We start from the raw sequence: 15,502 nt of genomic DNA on the forward strand, positions 1-15,502 counted from the left end.
TTGATTATTCAAGATATATATGCTCATGTCAATTCTATAAGCTGTACTTACAACTAGATAGCACAGTCTAAACATAAGCATTCTTCATCCACTTAGTTTTTCAATTGTGGATAGTTGGGTTGAATTTGAGTTATTATGGCTCTCATTCAGAGGCTGCTCTTCAGTGTTTTAAATCTTAAAACAATCAGTGCAAGAGCACTCACCTATATAGTAGCATCTTAAGGACCTCAACATCAATACTGAATCCTTCTATTTGCCTTCCTGATAATGACATGCCTGATTTTGTCATTTTACATTTCTGGGATTCAGTCTACATCTGAGGAGGGGACAGTAAAGAGATATATTAGATAGCTTCTAAGGTCCATTCCAGCTATAAATGTATGATGCCACATTCTTTACTATTACTTAACTTCATTCCTAATTCCCTCCCTGTAACTGCCTTGATACTGCCTCAGCTATCTAACCTTGCCCCTGCCTTAGCATCCACCATTAACTCAAGATTCACATTGTCTCCATGATTCTCTCCTGAATTGTTGCTGCCATCTACTGGAACATTACTCTGCTGCTGAAGTTTCCTTCCTGGGAGAGTAGCAGGAGAAGGGAGGATAACTGGGTCAATATTTTGTATGATTTCATTGTCCATCATGCTGTGGAAACTAATCACCATATTTTTAGCTTTTTTGTTAAACCCATAATAACACAAAGACACAAAAAGGCCCTCAGGAACCTATCAAGACCTTTCCTAATAGTTCATTTCTAATTCAATCAAGTTAGTAAATTTCTTTTGTCTCTCCATTACAAAGTATAGGTTCTATATCCTTTCATTCAGTCCAAAATTTTGAAGTGTGGATAAGCACACCAACCACTTTTCATATGCTATTCTAATTCCTTTCATGTCTTTGTCAGTTAACATCAGGCATATTATCTAGAAGCTTTTAAGAAACTTTGAGGAGGCATTAGGAGCAAGAATAGGAAAATTCCTCTATATTACTGTCACTAAGGCAAAACATCTTTGTCCCTGTTACATAGTGTATATGAATTAACATGGAAAAGAATCAAGAGAAGACAAGGATATACTAAGATCCTGTGAGAGAAAGGAAAAACAACAAAGTTTCAAAATTAACTTCAAAACAGGTGTAACAAGGCCTATTCTATGAAAGCCCAGCCCTGACAAGCACATCTCACATGTTAATCCCTCTATGGGCCATGGAGTATCTGTAGATATTATAAGATTATTTCCAGTCCCCTTTATTCTATAGTGAGAAAAAGCTTTATAATTATATTCTGAGCCAGAAGTAAACATACATACAAAAAAATCCCAGTTATTTAACTGCACTTTACCAGCTAAATTCAATAAAAGTATGGAGGCAATAATCACCATGAGCATTCAGATGGGGTGAACACCATTACTATCCAAAGACGCAAATATAAACCATAGCAGAAGTTGCCTGTTGAGGCAACTGCATGGGCACAGTAGAGAAGGTCAGCCTTGGAGTAAGGCCTGACTTCAAAACCCGTCTTAAGACACTTGCTGTGTGTGACCCTGGACAAGTCACTTAATATTTCCCAGCCTCAGTTTCCTCATATGTAAAATGGAAAAATAGCCTCTTTCTTGCAGTATAGCTGTGGTTTGCAAACATTTAAGTGCTATCAAAGATAGCTGCTATTTTATTTTTGCAATTTTAAAAATTATTACCATTATCATTACTAAAAATATTATTATTATTATAATACCCTTGTTTGTCCCTTCTTTCCTGCCTCAAGCGAAAAAGTATTGAAGATGAAACAGATATGGGCTGTGACCCTGTGAGAGAATAGGGATCAAAGAGCCAGAGTCTATGCCAGACCAGAGTTCATGAGCAATTGAGTCTAGTAAAAAGAACAGCCCAAAGAAACCAGCAAGCAGACTGTCACCAAGATGCTAGTTTATATAAGCAAAGGAGCAATAACACTGCCTATTAGCTATAAAGAATTAGAAAGGGGGAAAGGAGAGAATATGCATCTACTTTGTAGCAATCACTGAGACTGAGTCCATTTTCCTAAAGAATCAAATGGTATAGGTGAATGTTCAGAAGATTCTATTTTACTGTATCTTTTTAGTGAAGTATCTCTTTGTAAAAGGCTGACTTTTGTTAATTGGTTAAATGATACTTAAATGCTAATGAAGTATAATCAATACATAGAAGAAGGAGATAGCTTAAGAGAACATACCACAAGGGGGAGGTTCAAACCTATTAACATCAGAAAAATATCACCAAACCCTTAGGAATATCCTAAGGGAATAAAATGTAATCTTAGTGTGGAAACCCAAATTGCCAGGGAAAATCTAAATTGTTCCCCAGAACTTTAAAGGTTACACAAATATGTATAAGTCCGTTTTTAAAGTAAAAAATGTTTTCCTTATTGCTTCACCCCCATAGACTATTTTACTCCTAAGACTTTTGCCCAAGAAAAGGATCATAATATGGATACTTTTTTAAAAAGTATTTATACAACTTCTTATTCAGATGAAAATGCCTAAGAACAATCAATTTAAGAATCAAACATGCATATGTGCTTTTTTCATATTTAAGTGTCACACTAACCCAGGACATTATTTTAGAAAGGATTGAGTCTCATTGGCATATTAAAAAGACATTAAAAAGTATCCTTAAACAATGGAAATCAATTTCAGTATACTTTTCAACTCAGTGTTAACAGATGCCTGTACTTTGTCTTTCTTAGAAGTGTGTTAAACTATTTCAATATTTCAGACAATCTGTGAACAATATCATTGACAGGTTGTGAATAAATGTTGACTACTAAATATCTAAGACTTCTAATTATTTAAAAAAAACAAGTGAAAAATTATTACTACATTTTCAAGAAATTTACACTTCATTGGTTTTTATATGATAGAAAAAGTTAAGATGCTACTACCAAAAACTAACGAAGTAATTAATTTTTATTTGATTCCAGTAACTCATGAAAACAGACAAAAACGTCTGTATAGTGCTTTATAGTCCTTCCAATCCCAAAGGAATATGGTGAAAAGAAGAGGCAAAAATCTTAATCACATTAATAATTATTAAAAAAAACACCAAAGATCATAATTCATATGCTACTAATGTAAATTTAATTGTTGAAATTCTTGAGATTTTTGTTCACACACTACAAGACAAAAAGGATAACATTAATATTCCCAATATTCCTGTAAATGAAATCAAAACATGAAAGAAACGGAATCTGAATGGAAGAAGAGTTCTCAGATTTTATTAAGAAAAGCAAACAAGGGAAATAATGTCATCATGTGTACTAAGAAACAACATTTCATAAAACATTTAGTCATCTTGAGTGTTCATAATCATGTATGATAAAAGAGATAAGCATTTAGAGAGTAGTAGATTTGGTATCAGGAAACCCTGAATTCAAATCCCATCTAAGATCAGGTATGTGACCAGATTCAACCTCTTAGCTTCAATTTCCTTATCTATACAATAAAGATGATAATGGCACTGACCTTACAGAATTATTATGAGGATTACATGAAGTAACTTTTGCATATGTGTTTTTTTGCATTTTGCAAAACTGTGCTTTGATAGCCCTTTGATCCAATAGCCTCTACTGACTCTGTATCACAAAGAGATCATAAAAAAAGGACCTACATGTGCAAAAGATGTTTGTAGCAGCCGTATTTGTAGTGGCAAGAAACTGGAAACTGAATGGGTGCCCATTGGTTGGAGAATGGCTGAACATTTTTATGGTATATGAATGTAATAAAATATTTTTGTTCTATAAGAAATGATGAACAGGATGATTTCAGAAAGACCTGGAGAGTTTTACAAGAATTGCTGATGAGTGAAATTTGTAGAACTAAGAGAGCAACAAGAAGATTATGTGATGATGAATTCTGATGGATGTAGCTCTTTTCAACAACGAGGTAATTCAGGCCAGTTCCAATAGACTTATGATGAAGAGAGCTACCTGCACCCAGAGAGAGGACTATGGGGACTGAATGGGGATCAAAACATAGTATTTTCACCTTTGTTGTTGTTTTTTTCTTGCTCTCATTTGTTTTCCTTTCTGATTTGATTTTTCTTCTGCAACATAATAAATGTGGAAATATGTTTAGAAGAACTGCATATAACATATATTGGGGGAGAAAATTATAGAACATAAGGTTTTGCAAAGATAATGTTGAAAACTATCTTTTAATGTATTTTGGAAAATATAATTAAAATTTTTAAAAAATATTATCAGTGTTGATAGTGTTCTAATCTCAGGATGGAATCCTTTCAGAGTCTTAGATAGTATGGATGAGACAAAAAGAACTTAGAATAGGAGTAGTGATAGTCTTCTTCTTCCACGGCAAGAAACTAGATTGAGAATTTGATGGAATGGTACCCTCTCTCCCTTCACCCCAGATGTAGAAGGCTGCTATATGAATGACACTTCAATTCTTCATAAAGGAGTCTGGAAAGCAAGCAGAAAACAAAAGGGCCTGAGATGGAATGGCTGGAATGGCATCCTCTCTCCTCTCTACAGAAGCAGTACTAGAATAAATATTCTTTTCTTCCAAGTGAGGCTAAGGACTATGCAAGAGACTTCTAGAATCTAGGTACAAGATGGCAACATAGAATGATAAGGCACTCTCCTCCCCTCTTCTCTCCTTTCCTCTTCCTTCTGGAGGGTAAAGATCAGGCAGGAAACATGCAAAACCCAAAGGACTTTCAGAGGAAGGAAGATGAAGATGAGGCAGGATATGGCAGTGTGGGATAACAAAATCTCTCTACTCTCTTCCCTTTTGTCCATTTATCATGAATTCAAAGTCCTTCACCATCCTAGCTACATTCCTGGATATTCTACCACTTATCAATAAATTCTCTTAAACCATGGTATGCAGAATCAAACATTAAATTCCAATTATGTATGTCAGATATAGATTTGATGAGATTACCACCTCCATACTCCTAGAGGTACACTCTTCTTATTCCCATTATACTACTCAACAAAAGATCAAATTAGCCTTTCTAGCTACAAAGTCACAATGGAGCTTGTAATCCAATTAAACAAACAAACAAACAAACAAAAATTCATCTTTTTTTTTTTTTTTTTAAATGCTGTCTCAGATTGGCTAAAATGAAAGGAAAAGATAATGATGAATGTTGAAGGGCATGTGGGAAAACTAGGACACTAAGACATTGTTGTTGGTGTTGTGAACAGATCCAATCATTTTGGAGAATAATTTGGAAAAGTTATCAAACTGTGAATACCCTTTGACCTAACAGTGTTTCTATTGGGCTTATATCCCAAAGAGATCTTAAAGGGGGAAAGGGACCCACATGTGCAAAAATGTTTGCGGCAGCCCTTTTGGTAGTGGCAAGAAACTGGAAACTGAGTGGATGCTCAACACTCAGAGAGAATGGCTGAATAAGTCATGGTATATGAATGTTATGGAATATTATTGTTGTAGAAGAAATAATCACAGGATGATTTTAGAGACGCCTGGGGAGACTTGCATAAACAGATGTTAAGTGAAATGAGCAGAACTAGGAAATCATTGTTACACAACAACAAAGAGCAAGATTATATGATGATCGATTTTAATAGACGTGGCTCTTTCCAACAATGAGCTGATTCAGTTCATTTCCAATGGTCTTGTGATGAAGAGACCCATCTTCACCCAGAGACAGTTCTGTGGGAACTAAGTGTGGAACACAACATAGCATTTTACTCTTTCTGTTGTTTGCATTTTGTTTTCTTTCTGATTTTTTTTTCCTTCTTGATCTGATTTTTCTTGTGCAGCAAGATAACTGTATACATATTTATACATAGATTTAACATAAATATATATATATGTGTGTGTGTGTGTGTATACACACACACACACACACACACACACATATATTGGATTACCTGCCATATAGGGGAAGGAGTGGGAGGAAGGAGGGGAAAATTTGGAACACAAGTTTTGCAAGGGTCAATGTTGAAAAATTACCTATGCATATGTTTTGTAAATAAAAAACTTTAATAAAAAGAAACTGGGGAAAAATGCTGTCTACTCACAAATCTTTCCTCTTTTATTTGTAAACTTGATTTTTCTTTTGTACCCAAGTATAAGACTTTACATTTACTTTTGTTGAATTTCATCTTATTAGATTACGTCCAAAGCAACTAACAAGATTTTTGGATATAGTTTCTATTATACACTATATTAGTATCCTTCCTACTTTGCTGGTATCTTCAGATTATGAGCATACTATATGGCTTTCTTCAAGCCATTAATAAAACTGTATTGCACAGGGTCATGAACAGATCTTTGAAATACTACATTAGAGCATTTGATATTGAACCATTAACAGCTACTCTGAGTCTGGTAATCCAACCAATTCCAAATCTGCTTATATCACTAACACATAACTCTCCATTTTTTTCTACAAGAATATTAGGAGACAATCAATAGTTAATAAACACTAATTAAGCATCCACTCTGCACCAAACATGGTGCTAAGTTCTGCATAGTTTATCAAAAACTTTACTAAAATCAGGATAAAAATTTAACCATGGCAATTCCACACTATAGTTTATAATCTTGTTGAAAAAGGATATGAAGTTAGTCTAGGCAGCTAGGCAGTGGATAGAGCACTGAGCTTAACGTTAGGAAGCCCAGAATTCAAATACTGCCTCAGACATTATTAATACCATTCATATAATGTACATATATACAACAAACATATAAAACTTTTTTCCCATGTTTTTTCTTCTTTTCCCTAAAGATCAAGAGTAAAGAAAGTTAAACTAAAAACATAAAAAGTAGTTTTTCAGACCTTAAGTTATTTAATTGTCCCCCAAAACACTCAACTCATGTTACACAAGGTGAAAGGTGGTATTTGCTTTGGTCAACCCAGCAGTTTGAGACCTCTAGCTAAGAGATTCTTGTTTCAAGGAAATGTGTCTACTACTGACTTGATCATTACATTTTTTAACTTGGTTGGATTATTTATGATTTAAAATCAAAAATAAATTTAACAATGATTTAAAAATTAACTTTGCTGGTATCTTTTGGGTTTTTTTTTTTTTCAGTTTTAATGTAAAAAAATCAAATGTGTCTGTGTAAATATGTCCATAAAATGTTTTTACTTTGGCCATTTTGTTTGATAAAATTTGGCTGAGTTGGCAAAAAATTCAACCTTGTGGACTCATAAGGAATGTTATCTGTGTGCTAATAATTTTTATACCACATTTCAATCTAATTAAATTTCAAACTGCCAAATTATAAATCTCAGAAAATCTGAATTTTATAATGGAAATGTTGATGTGCTAAAATTATGGTGTAGTACTTCCCAAAAAACTGACGTGGGTTTAGAAGCCATTATCAATTAGAATTATGAGTTTTACTTTTTTGTTAACTAGCACCAATTTAAAACATGTATGTAAAGTTGGGTATGTTTAGGATGATTTTAATATCAATTTTCTGGACAAGTGAAAAAGCTTACTATATAATCTCATAGTGGGAAAATTCTGGTATTATTTCTATGTGATCAAATGTGGATCCATGTTCCTTATCCTGCTCTAGAGATGATACAAAGCATAAATGGAAAAATGATTATCTTGATTAAAGCACTAGGAATAAAATACCTTAGAACAAAGCCAGAATTGAAACGCATATTTTAAAACTCTAATTTATATAGAATGGGTAATTGAACAATCAGAGAATTGGTCATCCTCTTATAGGTTCTTAAGAGAAGTCAATACAAAATTATTTTTCCATTTGATTTTAATGCATTTTGAAGAATCTAAAACTTTTGTTTTGTGAAATCCCACAGAATTAATTATAGTATACATACCAGTAATGTCAATGTTCTCATGTTTTAGGCACCAAGTCTATTTATATTTGTATGTGTACATGTATACATACATAATAATTCTTTTTCAATTTACTGAACTCTTTAATAAGTTTACTGAGCGAGCTTATTAATGAGGCTTCATTTGGAAGCATCCAAGGAGTCCCTCTCTTTGAAGCATATCCTCATAGACAGAGGACTAGTTGGGGGTGATGAAGCCAAACAGTGTTTTGTCAGAGGAGTGGAGGAGCCATTTCTCTCGGCATTTTTTTTTCCCCTGAGGTAATCGGGATTAAGTGACTTGCCCAGGGTCACACAGTTAGGAAATGTTAAGTAACTCAGGTCACATTTGAAATCAGGGTCTCCTAACTTCAGGGCTGGTGTTTTATCCATTGCGCCACCTAGGGGGCCCTTCTCTCTGTATTCTTTAAAAGACAAGATACTGGCACAAATACTCATATATGATCTTTCTTTGCTCAAAAGATGACAGCACTAGAAAATCTAATTTATGGTTTGAGAGAGAATGGTCCAGAACTTCTCTTCCTTCACCCTCCCATTTGAAGAAGAGGGCAATTTCAACTTTCTTGTAGCATAATCCTGGAATCTGTCTCTCATTCCACACTTTTAACACATCTTTACCATTACACAGGTGACTACAAGATGTAGGGAATTCAAGATCTTATTGTACTTCTCTATTGACTATGAATACATATGACATGTATATGACATATCAATACATATTTGATTTGGTAAAGTAGCATTTCCCACAATTATGTTAAAACCAGACAAAGATTCCCTGAAAGATACGACAATTTTGGACATGTAATTATTAATATCAGGTGTAACATAAAACAAAATGCATGCACAGCAATAGTGTTTGTACACTACAATAATGAATTGCTGATGGAATTATAAAATAGTACAGTCATTCTGGAATACAGTTTAGAATTATGTATATAAAATGGCTAAAATGTCTATCCCTGTTGAACTAAAAATCCCACTGTTGAACACATATTATCACAAAAAGGTCACTTATAAAAAACTCAATAGTTAACAAAATATTTATAGTATTACTTTTTGTAGCAGCTAGGAATTGGAAAAAGGCTAATGAAATAAAACAATACATATAATTAAAACAATATAAATGGAAATAATCAAAATATTCAAAAACAAAGGTTGCAAATTTATTTAAAAAGAAAAAAGCTTAGTTCGAAAGATAAGAGACAACACTTTATTCTTTTGAAGAAATAGGAGATTTATGGGTGTAGAACATTATATATAATGACAGGGGTGTCTTTATGTATTAATTAGGGATTTTTTTTACTTTCTTTTCTCTGCTTTCTCTTCTTTTTCCTTTTTGAAAAAATAATCTTGGTGATATGAGATGGCTCTCTGGGATAAGGAGGGATAACAGCAAATATTTAGGATATGTAAAAACAAGAGATATCAATAAAATCTGTTTTTTAAAGTAGAGGAAAATATTTTCCACATCCACAGAGGAAATCCAGAACAGAAATTATATTGAAAAGAGATTGTGTATAGATAGTGAGGCTGTCCACATGTTATTGCTTAAAGATGAGAGTTGATAACTGCTTTTAGCCTTAGAACATCACAAAAGCTGAATCAGATCCATAATCATTCAAAAGAGTATGACCAAACTATGTGTATGGGAAAAACCAAGTGTATAAAGAATTTCTATTATCCAAAATATGATACTCAGTTGGACAGTGTTTAGTAGAGATTTGATACTACTGTTTCTATATGATTAATCTCCTTGATTATTTTTATTTTAAGCCTTTAAAAATGTTACTCAGAGGAGTTGACAGGGTATGGACAATGATTTGGGTCCAGAATTGAAGCAGGGAAGAAGAGTAGACTGGATTGTCTTTAGGAATTTCTTTAAGACTTCAAATTTCTCCTTCAAAGAAATGGCCATTTTTTATACCAATATCTTTCTAGTAGTGTATGCAATAGTTGAATTCTTTATTTACTACAAGGGTATACTCCTCTGATATTCTGCATCTTGCTCCAATATTCTTTTCATTCTGAAAGATCACTTCATCCGGAGCTAGATTCCTCTGGATTTCTCCATCATGTTAGGGAAATCTTTTCATCCTGGAAATCATTTAGTCCTGAAACTCAGATTTTAGAAGTTACTCTCTGCCTTAGGGTTCCTCCCTCTGGAGAGTGAAGGTTTCTTTCAGAACCTCCATTTAAGGAAGTTTCCCAAGCGAACTATATCTTTATTTCCTATCACTTTGTACTTCTTTGGAATTCTTCATCATGCCTCACCATGCTGAGTATCTCCACTTCCCTAGTAACCCTCATTCAATTTGCCTTTTATGTATCTCTCCCCCCCCCCCTGAAAGCTCACTAGGGTGAGGGGTTGTCTTTTTGTTTGTATTTGTATGTTCAATGCTTAGGATAGTGCTTTGAACATAGTAAGCCTTTACTAAATGTTTGCTAATTGGCTATAGTTGCCAAAGAATTAAAATCGGAAAAAAATCCCAAGTGCAAAGGGAAAACATATGTGAACAAGGTGGAACACAGAATAAGCAACAAATTATAAAATGGAAGTATGAAGGTGAAGGGAGCTTAACCAAGATAGACTTTCTATACCAGATGGAGCCTAAGCTGAATCTTGAAAGAAGCTGAGGAAAGTTGAAGTCAAAAAGTGAAGATAGCAAACATTCCAACAACGGTGGCCAGTAAAAATATACTACAAAAATGGAGTGTCACATATGAAGAAGAGCATATGGTCTAGTTTAACAAAATTTCTGAGTAAATGAAAAAGAATGAATATAAGAAGAGTGGAAAGGTAAGAAGGGACCAGGTTGTGAAGGACTTTAAATTTCAAACTGGATTTTATATTTGATCTTAGAGGCAATGGAGTCATTGGAGTCAATGGAGTCCTACTAAGGACAGAGGAGTGATCTGGTCAGAACTGGGCTTTAAAAGTAAAATCATTTTGTCAGCTCTGTAGAGGCTGTAACAGTACTGAGAAAAACACAAGGCAAGGAAACCAATTGGAAGGCTATTGAAATAGTCCAAAAATTTAAAAATTGTTAAAATTGTTTTTACAAGTGGGAAAAAAATTTAAATATTATTTTTTAAAACAGCATGTTTTCAACAATGAGATGATAGATGATTTAGGCCAATACCAATAGATTTGTGATGGAGAGAGACTTCTACATCCAGAGAGAGAACTATGGGAACTGAATATGGATTGCAACAGTATTTTCTTTTTTAAAATTTTATTTATTTAATATTTTCCTCAGTTACATCAAAACAATTTTTTTACATTTGCTTTTTTTTTTCTTTTCTTTTTTTCTGAGGCTGGGGTTAAGTGACTTGCCCAGGGTCACACAGCTAGGAAGACCAGATTTGAACTCAGGTCCTCCTGAATCCAAGGCTGATGCTCTATCCACTGCGCCACCTAGCTGCCCCCTTTTACATTTGCTTTTAAAATTTTTGAGTTCTAGATGCTCTCCCCTATCACCACCCACAATTAAGAAACCACTTGTTAAGTTATGCAAAACATTTCCATAAAAGTCAAGTTGTGAAAAAAAACACATCTCCCACCGTAAGGAAAATAAAAACCCTCAAGAAAAATTAAGTTTAAAAAAGAGAAAGGAAAAAGGAAAACAAGAGAAAAGAAAAAGACATAATCACAATCAGTTCACTCTTTGGGTATGGCTAGAATTTTTCATCATAAATCATCAGAGTAGTCTCAAATGATTGTACTACTGAGGATAGCAATCATTCACAGCTGGTCATCCCAGACCATTGCTATTATTTTGTATACAGTACACTTCACTTTGCTTGAGTTCATGGAAGATTTCCAGGCTTCTTTTTTTTCTTGAGAGCATCTTGCTCATAATTTCCCAAAGAACAATAATATGCTGTTATAAACACACACAATTTATTAAGTCATTCCTCTATTGATTGGCATCCCCTTGATTTCCTTTTTTTTTTTTTTTTTTTGGCCCTAAGAAGAGAGTTGACAGAATTTTTTTTTTAAAAATATGGGTTATTTTCCTTTTTTATCCTCAAAACTCTTTTGGTATTTATGTTAACTAGGGGTGGTATTAGGTCAAAGGATATGCATGATTTTATAGCCCTCTGAGCACAGATCATCTTTTGATAATTTATCAATTGGGGCATGACTTGTATACATTGAACTCAGTTGCTTCTATGTTTGAGAAATGAGGACTTATCACAGAAACCTGCTTTATAGTTCATTTTATAATTACTATTGCTAACTGTATTTACATTCATTTATTCTCTCTCTCCTTTCACCTGTCACATTCCATAAATTTTAGTATTAACAATTCCCTCTCCCCAAATGCCCTCTCTTTTATCACCCTTTCCCCCTTCCCCTGTCTCACCCCTCTATTTACCTAGAGGTTAGATTTATATACCTCTATTTAAATGTGTAAGTTATTTTCTCTTTGAGACAATTCTGATGAGGATAAGATTTATTCACTCCCCCTTCTCCCCCTCTTCCCCTCTACTGTAAAAGCTTTTTCTTGCCTCTTTTTTATGGCAGATAATTTGCACCATTCCATTTCTCCCTTTCCCTTTCTCCCTCACCTCTTAGTTTCATCATTTTTTTAAATTTAATTTTTATTTTATTTTATAATTATAATTTTTTTTGACAGTACATATGCATGGGTAATTTTTTACAACATTATCCCTTGCACTTACTTCTGTTCAGATTTTTTTCCTTCCTCCCCCAGCCCCCTCCCTCAGATGGCAGGCAGTCTTATACATGTTAAATATATTACAGTATATGTGTGTAGAACCGAATTTCTTGTTGCACAGGAAGAATTGGATTCAGAAGGTAAAAATAACAGTTTACACCCATTTCCCAGTGTTCCTTTTCTGGATGTAGCTGTTTCTGTCCATCATTAATCAATTGGAATTGGATTAGTTCTTCTCTATGTTAAAGATATCCACTTCCATCAGCATACATCCTCGTACAGTATCATTGTTGAAGTGTATAATGATCTTCTGGTTCTGCTCGTTTCACTTAGCATCAGTTGATGTAAGTCTCTCCAAGCCTCTCTGTAGTCCTCCTGCTGGTCATTTCTTACAGAACAATAATATTCCATAACATTCATATACCATAATTTACCCAACCATTCTCCAATTGATGGACATCCATTCATTTTCCAGTTTCTAGTCACTATGAAAAGGGCTGCCACAAACATTTTGGCACATACAGGTCCCTTTCCCTTCTTTAGTATTTCCTTGGGATATAAGCCCAATAGTAGTATGGCTGGGTCAAAGGGTATGCACATTTTGATAACTTTTTGGGCATAATTCCAGATTGCTCTCCAGAATGGTTGGATTCTTTCACAACTCCACCAACAATGCATCAGTGCCCCAGTTTTCCCACAGCCCCTCCAACATTCATCATTATTTGTTCCTGTCATCTTAGCCAATCTGACAGGTGTGTAATGATATCTCAGAGTTGTCTTAATTTGCATTTCTCTGATCAATAGTGATTAGGAACACTCTTTCATATGAGTGGAAATAATTTTAATTTCATCATCTGAAAATTGTCTGTTCATATCCTTTGACCATTGGAGAATGGCTTGATTTCTTATAAATTATATTATATTATTTATTATTATAAATTTCTTATAATAAATTATATATATTATATTATATATTACAATATGTTATTAATTATATATTAATATATTATAATATATAGTATATATATAAATTATATATATATATTATATATATAAATTATATATATATATAAATATATAAATATTATATATAATATATAAATTATTATAAATTTCTTATAAAGTCAATTCTCTGTATATTTTGGAGATGAGGCCTTTTTCAGAACCTTTAACTGTAAAAATGTTTTCCCAATTTGTTACTTCCCTTCTAATCTTGTTTGCATTAGTTTTGTTTGTGCAGAAACTTTTTAATATGGTGTAATCAAAATTTTCTATTTTGTGATCAATAATGTTCTCTAGTTCTCCTTTGGACACAAACTCCTTCCTCCTCCACAAGTCTGAGAGGTAGACCATCCCATGTTCCTCCAATTTATTTATGATTTCGTTCTTTATGCCTAAATCTTGGACCCATTTTGATCTAATCTTAGTATGTGGTATTAAATGTGGGTCCATGCCTAGTTTCTGCCATACTAATTTCCAGTTTTCCCAGCAGTTTTTGTCAAATAATGAATTCTTATCCCAAAATTTGGGATCTTTGGGTTTGTCAAACACTAGATTGCTATCTTTATTCACTATCTTGCCCTGTGAACCTAACCTATGCCACTGATCAACTAGTCTATTTCTTAGCCAATACCAAATGGCAACAGTCGTTGCTTTATAATATAGTTCTAGATCAGGTACAGCTAGACCACCTTCACTTTTTTTTTCATTACTTCTCGACCTTTTGTTCTTCCATATGAATTCTGTTGTTATTTTTTCTAGGTTATTTAAATAGTTTCTTGGAAGTCTGATTGGTATAGCATTAAATAAATAGATTAGTTTAGGGAGTATTGTCATCTTAATTATATTCGCTCGGCCTATCCAAGAGCACTGAATGTTTTTCCAATTATTTAAATCTGACTTTATTTTTGTGGCAAGTGTTTTGTAATTTTGCTCATATAATTCCTGACTCTCCTTTGGTAGATATATTCCCAAATATTTTATACTATCGACTGTTATTTTGAATGGAATTTCTCTTTGTATCTCTTGCTGTTGGATTGTGTTGTTAATGTATAAAAATGCTGAGGATTTATGTGGATTTATTTTGTATCCTGCAACTTTGCTAAAATTCTGAATTATTTCTAATAGCTTTTTAGCAGAGTCTTTGGGGTTCTCTAAGTATACCATCATGTCATCTGTGAAAAGTGATAATTTGATTTCCTCATTTCCTACTCTAATTCCTTGAATCTCTTTCTCGGCTCTTATTGCCGAGGCTAGAGTTTCTAGTACTATATTGAAAAGTAATGGTGATAGTGGGCAACCTTGTTTCACTCCTGATCTTATAGGGAAAGGGTCTAGTTTATTGCCATTACATATGATGTTTACTGAAGGTTTTAAATATATGCTCATTATTTTAAGGAATAGTCCATTTATTCCTATACTCTCAAGCGTTTTTAGTTGGAATGGATGTTGGATTTTATCAAATGCTTTTTCTGCATCTATTGAGATGATCATATGGTTTTTATTAATTTGATTATTAATATGGTCAATTATACTAATAGTTTTCCTAATATTAAACCAGCCCTGCATTCCTGGAATAAATCCTACTTGATCATAGTGTATTATCCTGGGGATGATTTTCTGAAGTCTTTTTGCTAATATCTTATTTAAGATTTTAGCATCAATATTCATTAAGGAAATTGGTCTATAGTTTTCTTTCTCAGTTTTCAATCTACCTGGTTTAGGTATCAGTACCATGTCTGTGTCATAAAAGGAATTTGGTAGGACTCCTTCATTCCCTATTTTTTCAAATAATTTATATAGCATTGGAGTTAGTTGTTCTTTAAATGTTTGGTAGAATTCACATGTAAATCCATCTGGTCTGGGGATTTTTTCTTAGGGGGTTGGTTAATAGCTTGTTCTACTCCTTTTTCTGAGATGGGACTATTCCATTTCTCCCTTTCCCTTTTTCTCCCTCACCTCTTAGTTTCATCATTA

General features: G+C 33.4%; 1 protein-coding gene across 4 annotated transcripts in view; it reads right to left on the reverse strand.

Moving 5' to 3' along the window:
* Positions 1 to 15,502, reverse strand: part of AKT3 (AKT serine/threonine kinase 3) — a 410,275-nt gene that overhangs the window by 341,553 nt on the left and 53,220 nt on the right. Inside the window, exon 2 of one of the 4 annotated variants that reach the window (XM_074262534.1) lies at positions 4,022 to 4,452. The exons of the other annotated variants lie outside the window; for them this stretch is intronic. Within the exon in view, the coding sequence (XP_074118635.1) occupies positions 4,022 to 4,050 (29 nt within the window). The 5' untranslated portion in view covers positions 4,051 to 4,452. The remainder of the gene's footprint in view (positions 1 to 4,021; positions 4,453 to 15,502) is intronic. 4 annotated transcript variants of the gene reach the window in all.

This window comes from Sminthopsis crassicaudata, chromosome 4 (genome assembly GCF_048593235.1).
Source record: "Sminthopsis crassicaudata isolate SCR6 chromosome 4, ASM4859323v1, whole genome shotgun sequence".
Lineage (NCBI taxonomy): Eukaryota > Metazoa > Chordata > Mammalia > Dasyuromorphia > Dasyuridae > Sminthopsis > Sminthopsis crassicaudata.